This window comes from Pan paniscus, chromosome 7, assembly GCF_029289425.2.
Source record: "Pan paniscus chromosome 7, NHGRI_mPanPan1-v2.0_pri, whole genome shotgun sequence".
Classification (NCBI taxonomy): Eukaryota; Metazoa; Chordata; class Mammalia; order Primates; family Hominidae; genus Pan; species Pan paniscus.
The window spans coordinates 112,160,137-112,173,131 of NC_073256.2; the positions used below are offsets into that span (position 1 = coordinate 112,160,137).

The 12,995-nt window shown below is 39.8% G+C and overlaps 1 protein-coding gene across 2 annotated transcripts in view; it reads left to right on the plus strand.

Annotated features, from left to right (window-relative positions):
- INTS8 (integrator complex subunit 8) overlaps positions 1 to 12,995 on the plus strand; it is a 57,234-nt gene that overhangs the window by 8,436 nt on the left and 35,803 nt on the right. For both annotated transcript variants that reach the window (XM_003821671.6, XM_034966366.3), the window contains exons 6-10: positions 379 to 561; positions 4,935 to 5,042; positions 6,863 to 7,018; positions 9,913 to 10,013; positions 10,771 to 10,912. In XM_003821671.6, the coding sequence (XP_003821719.1) occupies positions 379 to 561; positions 4,935 to 5,042; positions 6,863 to 7,018; positions 9,913 to 10,013; positions 10,771 to 10,912 (690 nt within the window). The remainder of the gene's footprint in view (positions 1 to 378; positions 562 to 4,934; positions 5,043 to 6,862; positions 7,019 to 9,912; positions 10,014 to 10,770; positions 10,913 to 12,995) is intronic.

Here is a 12,995-nt window from a genome sequence, read left to right on the forward strand (position 1 = left end):
GGGATTACAGGCGTCTGCCCCCATGCCCGGCTAATTTTTGTATTTTTAGTAGAGATGAGGTTTCACCCTGTTGGTCAGGCTGGTCTCGAACTCCTGATCTCGTGATCTGCCCGCCTCGGCCTCCCAAAGTGCTGGGATTATAGGCGTGAGCCACCATGCCTGGCCCTCCTGTTTTTCATATTTTCTAACCTCACAATAGGAACTTATTTCCTTTCATTTAAGGTAACTTTATTTCAACAAATGTAATTGTACTCTTGCTGTGTTAAAAATTTTTTTAATAGCTTAGTGTACTGAGTTACTAAATAGACTGTAAATATTTTTGGTTATTATAATCAGTTGCTATTCTTGTATTTTTTTTTTGTTTATTGATTTCTGTAGCTCAAAGAACAAGCTGCTGATTCTATTTTGGTACTAGAAGCAGCCCTAAAATTAAACAAGGATCTTTATGTCCATACGATGAGAACCCTAGATTTATTGGCCATGGAACCAGGCATGGTAAATGGAGAAACTGAGAGTTCTGCTGCTGGATTGAAAGTCAAAACCGAAGAAATGCAGTGCCAGGTATTCATTTGATACTTAATTTACGTAGGGCAATTTTTTGGAAAATCTTAATATGGGATCATCCTCCTATTTTTAATTAGAATTTATTTCTGCCTTTGTCTCTTAAGATGCTATTAAAACTGCATTGTATTTAATTTATACGTTTATAAGATTTGACATTTTTCTAAAAGAAATGGAAGAGAAATTTTATGTCATCTGTTGTCTCTGAAATAGTTTCCGGATTGTATTTAGGAGACAGAGTTTAAGTACTGAGAATACAGTTATATGTAATTGATTTACAGTTCTTTCATATTATCAGAAATCTGATCAGACCAAAAGAAAATAAAAACTAATATTGTGCTAGACTTTGAAAAATCTAGACCTCAAGAGAGAGTGTCTAGCTTTTCAGGGATCTTAAGTTTGCCCTCTTTCTATAACTCTGGGCCCCTCGTTCCTTTCACAGTTTTCAGTTGATGCTTATTGTCAGGTATTATTTGTTTTTGTTTTTGTTTTTTTTTGAGACGGAGTCTCGCTCTGTCACCCAGGCTGGAGTGCAGTGGCGCGATCTCGGCTCACTGCAAACTCCGCCTCCCGGGTTCATGCCATTCTCCTGCCTGAGCCTCCCGAGTAGCTGGGACTACAGGCGCCTGCCACCACACCCGGCTAATTTTTTGTGTTTTTAGTAGAGACGGGGTTTCACCGTGTTGGCCAGGGTGGTCTAGATCTCCTGACCTCGTGATCCGCCCGCCTCGGCCTCCCAAAGTGCTGGGATTACAGGCGTGAGCCACCGCGCCCGGCCATTGTCAGATATTACTTTGTGTGTTTATGTCTTCTTTTTCCCTACTGGATTATAACTCTTTGACGTCTCTCTCTCTCTCTTTTTTTTTTAATATGTTCTGCGTCTTACTTTCCAGAATAGGATCTTGAGTAAAATAGAAATTTTAAAGTATTCAGCGATTGTCTAGAGAGGGCTACTAAGATCGTACCTTCTAAACTGTATTGTCTTTCCTTATTCGTATGAGTTGGCATGGCTTCTTTTATCACTAATTCCTTTTCTGGAAAGGGGTAAAAATAGTTATGACAGTTTTGGGAAGGTGCCTTTTCAGATAAGCTATTTCCAGAGCTGAAGGTAACCATTTATTCAAGGCCTAATGAGCTGGAGTTTGCAGCAGGAGTAGGAGTTAATGAAGTATTGATACTTGGTAACCCTTTTTGTAAAAAAAAAAAAAATTTAATTTTTTTTTTTATAGAGACAGGGTCTCCCTATGTTGCCCAGGCTGGTCTCGGAACTCCTGGGCTCAAGGGATCCTCCCACCTTGGCCTCCCAAAGTGCTGGGATTACAGGATACTTGGTAACATTTTAAAATCACTGATGAAACTTGCATATAGGAGTGTTACTGGTATGTAGTATCTCATAATCTTTCAGAACCCGTTTAAAAGTTGTTGATGACACTTCTGATTTTCGCAACATGGTGGATGATACAACCTGAAAACAAAACTCCTGTAAAACATCTGTATGTGCTAGGCAAACTATCAAATGTTCTTTTACTTACATAGCTGAGTGACAATTCCTGTTTTTTGAAAGGCAAATTAATGGTAACACTCATTTCCTGGCATGACAATGTTTTTCTTTTTTGAGACGGAGTTTCGCTCTTGTTGCCCAGACTAGAGTGCAATGTCGTGATCTCAGCTCACCACAACCTCCGCCTCCCAGGTTCAAGCAATTCTCCTGCCTCAGCCTCCCAAGTAGCTGGGATTACAGGCATGCACCACCTCGCCTGGCTAATTTTTGTATTTTTAGTAGAGATGGGGTTTCTCCATGTTGATCAGGCTGGTCTCAAACTCCTGACTTCCAGTGATCTGCCCGCCTCGGCCTCCCAAAGTGCTGGGATTACAGGTGTGAACCACCAGATCATATCTAAAGTAGGTTCTTTACATTACTAAAATTTACCTTAGACTTAAAAAGAAAAATTGTTATTTTTTTCCCCCAATAAAACCAGGCCTTAATGCCCTTCAGGGCAGCTTCATTATCAGGCTTTTTTGTTTTTACAGTAAATCTATTGAGCACCTCTTAACCTCTAAACTCATTGTAATGGCTAGTCAGTTGCTAGAGTAATACTTGAAAATATCTTTTTGGTATTTTGCAATCTATCTTTGCCTAGAAAGGGGAATTATATATAACTGTAGTAAGTATGCATATATGTGCATGGGTGTGTGTGTGTGTGTGTGTGTGTGTGTGTATGTGTGTGTATGTGTATTTTTTGCTCTTTTAGTATCCCTTTACTCCAGATAGGAGGAACTCTCTAGAATGAAAATCAGCCAAGGGAGGCCAAGATGAGCGGATCACCTGAGGTCAGAAGTTCTAGACCAGCCTGGCTAACGTGGCAAAATCCTGTTTCTACGAAAAACACAAAAATTATCTAGGCGTTGTGGCAGGTGCCTGTGATCCCAGCTACTCGGGAGGCTGAGGCAGGAGAATCGCTTGAACCCGAAAGAGGAGATTGCAGTGAGCCGAGATCACCCCATTGCATTCCAGCCTGGGCGACAGGAGTGAAACTCCATCTCAAAAAAAAAAAAAAAAAAAAGTCAGCCAAACATGTAGTGTGGACTAAATAGTGCAAAGCAATGTTGTAGAGGCTAAGGAGAATTAACCTGGATTCTTTGAATTGGACAGAACCATATTTATAAAGCATATCAGTGAAGAGTGGTTTCATGATGAATACCAGGCATGATTATAGCTTAGGAGTTTGGAAGAGGAGTAAGTATCTGTTGCCAAAGGTTGGTTTCATGGTATAAAAGGAGTAAGGGGTGTGGAATGAAGCATATTTCTAGGATCTCATGTGAATGGGGACTTGAGAAGACTGGTGTGATTAAAATAGAGCACAGTGGAGAGGTTTGGAAAGAGAGATTAGGCCACATTCTGAGATCCTTACAGATCAGGCCAAGGAGTTTGAACTTTCTTCTGTTTTGGGGAGTAATTGAAGTCTTCTTAAGTCAGTCAGATCAAGAAGACTTGATCTGTCAGCCATGTGTAGAATAAATTTGAGTTAGAATATTACGAGCTTAGGAATCTGAATTCAAACTTTGGCTCTGCTATTACTTGGTTATATGCTTTTCATGTCACTTTCTGTGCGTTTGTATTCTTATCCATAAAATGGCCAAGTTGAACTAAATAATCTGAGTCTTTTTTGAGTTTTGCATTTAGTAATTCCAGGTGTCAATATAAGCTTTTTGAAAAACATACAAATTATTTTCTTTTTTGCCTAGTGTCCACATCTTACATACAAATTCTGTCATAGAAACATACGACTGGAAAAGTTTTATAGTTAGCATACATTTCTCACTTTAACCAGTATGTTACGGTAGACGTGCACCATCTTCACTTTTGAGGGGCTCCCCAGCGTTTTTTCCCTCTCCTGTGTTAGAAAATTCCCGATCTTTTCAGACTTGTAGGAGGCAGAGCCTGCTTCTTTTTTTTTTTTTTTTTTTAGACAGAGTCTCGCCCTGTTGCCCAGGCTGGAATGCAGTGGTGCAATCTTGGCTCACTGCAACCTCTGCCTCCCGGGTTCAAGCAATTCTCCTGCCCCAGCCTCCCAAATAGCTGGGATTACAGGTGTGCGCCACTACGCCTAGCTAATTTTTGTATTTTGAGTAGAGATAGGGTTTCACTATGTTGGTCAGGCTGGTCTCGAACTCTTGACCTCGTGATCCACCCGCCTCGGCCTCCCAAAGTGCTGGGTTTACAGGCGTGAGCCACCGTGCCCAGCCAGCCTTCTTCTTATAGAATCAACTAAAAACTCCCAATACTAGCTTTCTCTAGCCTTATCTGGCTTGAGGGCAGGCATATCACGTAAGTTTTACAGATGGGTATGCTTCTTTTAGACTGAATCATGAGCTAGTCGTAGTAAGTCATAGCATTGAGGGTGATGGAGAATCCACTGTGGTGGTGGGTAGCAGCAACAGCGACAGTAAAATCTAGTTTCCGGGGACAGCACTTGCAGGAGTGTAGCTGCTGCTTTCAGGGTCTGGTCCGGGTGGCTACGGGTGACAGGAGCTGTGGAATCTGCTGTTGAGATTCTTCACCAGACTAGTGTTGGCTCTCATCCTGACTGCATGCCTCCTTTGCCCTTTTTTCTAGTCAGATTCTTTAGCCTTTTTAATAATTCTGTAGGCGACCTAAAATCTACTCAGTAAATCAATATTCTGCTTAAGTTGACCAGAGTTGGTTTATGTTGCTTGTGACTAAGAACACTGGTGGTAGCACCTCTCCTTGGAATATGTGTTTTTTTATGTCTTTTTTTCTGTGTTTTCGTGAGATAAAGACAGTTTTGGTTCTGTCACCTCTTAAGTACCTGAGAAATTGTTAAGCAAATTGGTGTTCATTATTATTTCAGGTGTGCTATGATTTGGGCGCAGCATACTTCCAGCAAGGCTCCACAAATTCAGCTGTCTATGAAAATGCCAGGGAAAAATTTTTTAGAACCAAAGAACTAATTGCAGAGGTAAATCCAGTCATAATAGGAACTTAATGTTCAGTTCTTTAAAACATCTATACATTTTTTTGGCTTTGATTTTTCTGATGATAAAAACGTGTTCATTATTATAAATGTGTGATGTTCAAGAAAGTACTAAAACTGGTTTTTAAAAATCTGTAGTATTATAACCTGGAAATATAACCCCTTTTATAAATCTAGTAAATTTTCTTCCAGTTTTTTTCTCTATGTTTTTGTACAGTTAAGCTCATATTGTAAATACTCTGTATCTTGCTTAAATCTTTGACTAGGCATTATAAATGTATCATATTATGTGGAAGTACTCTGATTTACTTCATTTCCCTTATGTTTGGGCATTTAGGTTTATTATACAGCTGCAATATTTGTATCTGCAAGCCTAAATTTTTCTTCAGATTTCAGATATGTTTAAGTTCCTACAATTATTGCCATGTCAATGGTTATGTATTTTTCTAAGGCTATAATTTATCAAACCACATTACTTTCCAGGTACATTTCTCACAGAGCACTTCAGTTAGCAGTGAGTGTTTAACAAATTTTTATTTTTATTTTTTGCTAACTTGATGGGTGAAATATAGTATCTTTTATAAACTTGGCTTTCATTAATTCCTAATATGGGTAAACATTTTTACTGTGTTTATCATTTGCATTTTTCTTTTTATGATTCAGATGACTGAATTGTAAAGTATATCTATAACTAGGTTTTTATATGGCTGGTGCCTGGAAAAATTCCCACTTCAATCTGCTGTCCTTAGTAGAGATATTGATTAAATGCCCTAGAGGTTTAAATGCTCTGACTATTCTAGATAGACCCATTAGAAATACTCATTTTACTTTGCTAGGAAATTAATCTGCTTTCTAATTTTATGGTATTTCAGGTATAGTAATTTAAAACAAATATTTTTTCAAACTTTTTTTTTTTAATCCTGTTTGGGTAGAAGCATTTCTGTTCTTTCCAATTGAGTGATGATTATGCTCTTTGCTCTCTCCTTTAAATCTCTGCTGGTATGTGTCTTTTAAAACCTTTAAGCTTGTTTTTAATTTTAACACTGTTTGCTCTTTGTTAATGTCTTGTCATACATACTTGGTATGATAATGATGTCCACCTTTTGTATGTTGGCCTGAAAACTCTAAGCTTCAGCAAACTTTCTTTGTAAAGGGCCAGTTAGCAAATATCTTAGGCTTTCTGGGCCACATTCAGTCTCTATTGCATATTCTTACCATTTTTTTGGTCCCCCTTGGATAGTTTACGGCCCACAAAAATTGTTCTTAGCTCAAGGGACGAACAAAAACAGACCATAGGCTGGATCTGGCCTATGAGCAATAGTTTTTTGACCCCTGTTCTAAACCTTTAACCTTTTTGTTTTTTGATTCTTCCAGTTTTAAATTTTTCTTTTCTTTTTTTTTTTTCCTGAGACGGAGTCTCGCTTTGTCACCCAGGCTGGAGTGCAGTGGTGCCTTCTCGGCTCACTGCAACCTCCACCTCTCCTCCCGGGCTCAAGCCATTCTCCTACCTCAGCCTCCCGAGTAGCTGGGACTACAGGTGCCCGCCACCACGCCTGGCTACTTTTTGTATTTTTAGTAGAGACAGGGTTTCATCATCTTGGCCAGGCTAGTCTCGAACTCCCGACCTTGTGATCCGCCAGTCTCGGCCTCCCAAAGTGCTGGGATTACAGGCGTGAACCACTGTGCCCAGCCCGGCTTGAATTTTTCGTTAGCATTTCCTTGTACTGTTAAAACATGCTAAGGGGGTGCTAGACTATTGTTTATATTACATGAATGGATAATGGTGTATACCTCTTACTTTACAGATAGGTTCATTATCTCTTCATTGTACCATAGATGAGAAGCGGTTAGCTGGCTATTGTCAAGCATGTGATGTTCTTGTACCTTCTTCTGATAGTACATCTCAACAGTTGACTCCATATAGTCAAGTCCATATTTGTTTGAGATCTGGCAACTATCAGGTAAGGTGTATGAGGGGGATGCAGTGAAGTTTTGGAAGCCAGACAAAACTAAGTTCAAATCCTCGCACCATCCATTTACCCGTTACGCGTTTTGGGGCAAGTCATTTACACTGTCATACTGGCCTGTAACATAATGGTAATAATTATCCCATTTCCTAAGATTCTTATGAGAATCTAGTGAGAAGTTATAGTGCACAAATTCTAAGGCAAAGCATTATACAGATGTTACTTCATCATTGCTGTTATCTTAAAGGTATAGAGTTGGTCTATCTTAAATAAATTTTGTAAGAAATGCTTGTAAGCAGAACTTTTAACATTTAAAAATTGCAGGTAGACAGCTTTTAGTTGTGTGTGTGTGCATTTGTTTAGCAGCTGGGATTGTTGGCTGCTAAGATATTAATAGCTTTTAGTTTTACAAAACATTAAGTCTTGTGTCTTTTGGATGTGTGGCTTGTAGCCCAGCTTTATTAGCCCTTCCAAATAGTAAGACTGAAGGAGAAAGGGAGCACAGTGAACACGGCAGTTGTTCTGGTGGGTTTGGATGGTCTGTTAGAAACAGAGCCCACCTGCTCTTGAGCCTACTCACCATCTTGATTTGGTTCATGAAAACGCCTTAATGAGTCTCTTGAGACTTTTATTGTGCGTGCCCCACCCTCCCCACCAACACACACACACCTCTGGGTGTTTATCTTCAGTTTTGTTATGAAAATAACTGGAAATTAGAATTGTGCTTTTAAAGTCTTTATTGGAAAGCCTCCATTCTAGAGAATGAACAGTGCATTCATTCATGTTTAACTCAAAATAGGAATCATGAAATGATAAAGCCATAACTTAGTTTTGTGTCTCCAATTGGGTATTATTCCAGCTTTATAGTTCTCTTACCTAGGGGTTTTTTTGTTTTTCACAGAAAATAGGTGAAGAGAGGAAACAAGATGGCACTTCTTTCCCCTATCTTTGGCCCTTTTTAAAAGTATTGCTTTGTCCTAGGAAAGAAAATTAAACTTTCTCGAAGTTTAATTACCGACACAGGTGAATTTAATAAAGACTAGAGCTCTCTCAGTTATAGCTCCCTAGTAAAGGTTTATGAAGGGTGAGATGAATTATCATAAAATACAGATTCTTTAACAAGTTGGCTGGGCACCGTGGCTCACACCTGTAATCCCAGCACTTGGGAGGCCAAGGTGGGAGTATCGCTTGAGCCCAGGAGTTCAAGGTTGCAGTGAGCTATGATAGCACTGCTGCACTCCAGCTTGGGTGACAGAGCAAGACCCTGCCTCAAAAACAAAAAAACCCAAAAAACAAAAAAACCTCTCTGGAGTGGTAAGACCTGTGCCAACAAGACCTTAGGAATATCACCCAGAGACAAGTACATGTTACTGTGACTGTAATAAAGTTCCACGAAAATCAGAAAATAGTGTAATGGGTAGCTAAGACGGGGAAAATAGGAATTTTGTTGCATCTTTGAGATTCATTACTTATACATGCAGGACTATCTTAGAAATTGTATTTCTTCGAATGGCATTGTGTTTTTATGAACTATGTGGGTTTTGTTTAGTGCTGATGAAGTAGGAGTTGAGCAGCTGTAACAGGTGTGTCTTCTCACACTTGAGAAGCTGCTGTGTTGCTCCTGTGGAGCCCTGCCTTGCTCATGTTTTGTTATGGAGGTGAAGCTAGTGGTTGCTCCATATTTTTGAAACCACTTATGTCAGTACTTTTCTGGTAGTGGCTGATTAGTTTAATTTTCAGATATCTCCTTTCCCCCTCCTCTCACTAACACCCTTTCTTTCTTTCCTGCTCTTCCATTCTTGAGAAGTAGCTAAGAAAAAGTCTGTATATAATAATCTGGGTATTTTTTGTAGTTCACAGATAATATATTTTAAATCATTTAAATTTATTATAATCACTTGTTAACATGTTTTTTCAGCTGAATTTTTTAATTAGTTTTTTTTTTTTTTTTTTTTTTTTTTTTTTTTTTTTTGAGACGGAGTCTCACTCTGTTGCCCAGGCTGGAGTGCAGTGGCACGATCTTGGTTCACTGCAACCTCTGCTGCCCGGGTCCAAGCGATTCTTCTGCCTCAGCCTCCCGAGTAGCTGGGATTACAGGCGCCTGCCAATGTGCCTGGCTAATTTTTGTAGTTTTTAGTAGAGACGGGATTTCACTGTCTTGGCCAGACTGGTCTTGAATTCCTGACCTCGTGATCCACCTACCTTGGCCTTCCAAAGTGCTGGGATTATAGGCATGAGCCACCGTGTCTGGCCATTTAATTAGTATTTTTTTAGTTTGTTTTATGAGCTTGTGTTTAGAGAGAATAATAATTTTTTTTTTTTTTTTTTGAGATGGAGTATTGCTCTGTCGCCCAGGCTGGAGTGCAGTGGCACCATCTCAGCTCAAAGCAACCTCCGCCTCCTGAGTTCAAGCAGTTCTCCTTCCTCAGCCTCTCCAGTAGCTGGGATTACATGCAAGTGCCATGATACCCGGCTAATTTTTGTATTTTTAGTAGAGACGGGATTTCACCATGTTGGCCAGGCTGGTCTTAAATTCCTTACCTCATGATCCACCTGCCTTGGCCTCCCAAAGTGCTGAGATTACAAGCGTGAGCCACCATGCCTGGCCTAAAATTTTTTTCTAATAACATAGCTGGATTGCCTCTCATTGACTGATTCCTTTCTTACCTCTCATTTTTGGTCTGTGATCTTCAATTTTAAAAAAGGGGTAGCAGGGCTGTTTTTGCCCTTAATCAAATTTTAGAATTTTAGGAAGAAAAGGTTTTCATAGTAAGATATTTTTGTGATTGTTTTTCAACTTGTATTTTCCATTGTAGAAAGACTTGTTTAAAGTAAAAAAACTTTACCATGATTTTTGAAATGGGTGCAACTTTATGTGTGTGTTCTAGGAGGTAATACAGATTTTCACTGAAGACAACTTAACCTTGAGTTTACCTGTCCAGTTCCGACAGTCAGTCCTAAGAGAACTCTTTAAGAAAGCTCAACAGGGGTAAGTAAGTTGAAAAATTACTTTTTGATTTTTGAATAAAACAGCAAGTACATTCTGGTTTATCAAAACCACATTTTCAAATTTCCTATGGCTCTGTGACATTATTTTCATGTTGTTAATATAAGGGAAATTAACATAGGGTGGAGGAACACTCTGGTGTTCCTCCGTCTAGTCTGTTTTAAAAGTGCTTGCAGGGCTGGGCGAGGTGTCTCATGCCTATAATCCCAGCACTTTGAGAGGCTGAGGTGGGTGGATCACTTGAGGTCAGGAGTTTGAGACTAGTCTGGCCAACATGGTGAAACCCCGTCTCTACCAAAAAATAGAAAAATTAGCTGGGCATGGTGGTGCACACCTGTAGTCCCAGCCACTCAGGAGGCTGAGGCACGAGAATCGCTTGAACCCAGGAGGTGGAGGTTGCAGTGAGCCGAGATTGCACCACTGTACTCCAGCCTGGGTGACAAAGCAAGACTCCGTCTCAAAAGAAAAAAAAAAAAAAAGACTGCTTGGGAGAAAAATTATACATAGCAAAATTCCATTCTGTTGTCTAATATGTAACTACATTGTCCCTTGATAAATTCAAAACCTATTCTGCTTTCTTTCTCCCCATGATTTGGTATATATTTATTGGTATGCTTGAATATTCTAAAATCTTACCTCTTAAGAATAAATGGCTCATTCTTGTGAATATAGTTGTATAATATACACCTTTCTTTTGTAGTAAAAATAACATTAGTTGATCTACTTTTGTATTCTACAGAAATGAAGCTCTAGATGAAATCTGTTTTAAAGTTTGTGCCTGTAATACAGTCCGTGATATACTGGAAGGCAGAACAATTAGTGTTCAATTTAACCAGCTATTTCTTAGACCAAATAAAGAGAAAATAGACTTTCTTCTTGAGGTATGACATGTTTTTCTTTCCTGTTTTGATTTATAATTTGCTTTAAGCTTACCAGTGACCTCTTAATTGCCAAATCCAGTTCCTTTTTTCCTGTCTGCCTTGCCTTTCTGTGCCTGACAATTGGCACTTTTGACAGACTATGCCCTTCCGCCTGGTCTTCTGCTGTAGCTCTTTTTCTAGTTCTCTCCCCCATGTTTCTTCAGCATCTTTATTGGATTCTCCGTAGTCCTTCATTGACTTCTCTATTGCTCTTCCTTTAGTATTTCTGTTCATAGAACTTTTGTCCTTGGCTCACTCATCATTTTTTATTTACTTCCAAAGCTTCACTCATCTGTTTCATCACCTGTTTACTAAGAACTCCCAAATCAAGCCTCTTGTCTGTCATGTGTGCTGTGGAATCTGTGTTTCTACTGGATCACTCTACTTCTTTCTTAACAGTCTTAATGTTAGAGACATTGAGAGAAGTACATAAAGCACAGATAATACCACTTACTTCCAAAAATACAACGTTGCCAGCACTCTAGAAGCCTTTGTTGTGGTCTTTACAACCTCCTCTACCTTCCCTTGAGGTAGCTACTGCCCCGGCTTTTGTGATCATAATTTTCTTGCTTTCTTTTATATTCGTATCACCTCTGTATGTATCCTTAAAGAACATTCTTTAATTTGCCTATTTTGAACTTCATATAAATGGAATCATACAATGTGTATTCATCATCTTCTTTCACTAAAGAGATTTATTTGTGAGATTTATTCAAGTTGTATATAAATAACAATTTTTTTCATTGCTTTAAGGTGTTAGAGCCTGGGTGCAGTGGCTCACACCTGTAATCTCAGCACTTTGGGAGGCCAAGGCGAGTGGATCACAAGGTCAGGAGTTCAAGACCAGCCTGGTAAACAGTGAAACTCCGTCTCTACTAAAAATACAAAAAATTAGCCGAGCGTGCTGGCAAGCGCCTGTAATCCCAGCTACTTGGGAGGCTGAGGCAGGAGAATCGCTTGAAACTAGGAGGCAGAGGTTTCAATGAGTGGAGATTACGCCACTGCACTCCAGCCTGGGCAACAGTGAGAGACTCCATCTCAAAAAAAAAAAAGTTAGAATATTATATGGACCACGCCACAATTTCTTCAGTCTTATGATGGGGGACATTTGTGTTTTTTATAGTTTTTGGCTGTATACACATATGTTGGAGGGACATTTGTGTTGTTTATAGTTTTTGCCACTTGGAACATACTTGTACATATATCTAGGTGTGCATACGTACCAGTTTATGTTACATACCTAGGGAATAATATATCTGCAACATTAATTTTTAAAAACCAAGTGGCTTATAACCACCAGCATGCCTGAGTGTTCTCATCAGTCAATATCCTTGTTAACATTTGATATTGTCAGATCGCCTGTGAGGCGGTTGCATAACAGTACCTCATTGAGGTTTTCATTTCTACAACTCTTCATTTAATTTTTACTCATGGATTTTGTTTTTTGAGGTACCTTTTCCAAGTGTTATGCCTCTTTTTTTTTTTTTTTGAGATAGAGTTCTGCTTTTTTATTTTTATTTTTTTATTTTTTGAGATGGGGCCCCCTCTGTTGCCTGGCCAGGCTTTAGTGCAGTGGCGTGATCTCGGCTCACTGCAACCTCCGCCTCCCAGGTTCAAGCGATTCTCCTGCCTCAGCCTCCTGAGTAGCTAGGACTACGGGCATGCGCTACCACACCTGGCTAATTTTTGTATTTTTAGTAGAGACAGGGTTTTGCCATGTTGGCCTGGCTGGGCTCAAACTCCTGACCTCAGGTTATCTGCCTGCCTTGGCCTTCCGAAGTGATAGGATTACAGGTGTGAGCCACCGTGCCTGGCCAGAGTTCTGCTCTTGTTGCCCAGGCTGGAGTGCAGTGGTACAATTTCAGCTCACTGCAACCTCCACCTCCCAGTTTCAAGTGATTCTCCGGCCTCAGCCTCCGGAGTAGCTGGGATTACAGGTGCCCACCACCACGCCCTGCTAATTTTTGTATTTTTAGTAGCGACGGGGTTTTGCCATTTTGGCCAGGCTGGTCTTGAACTCCTGACCTCAAGTGATCCACCCACT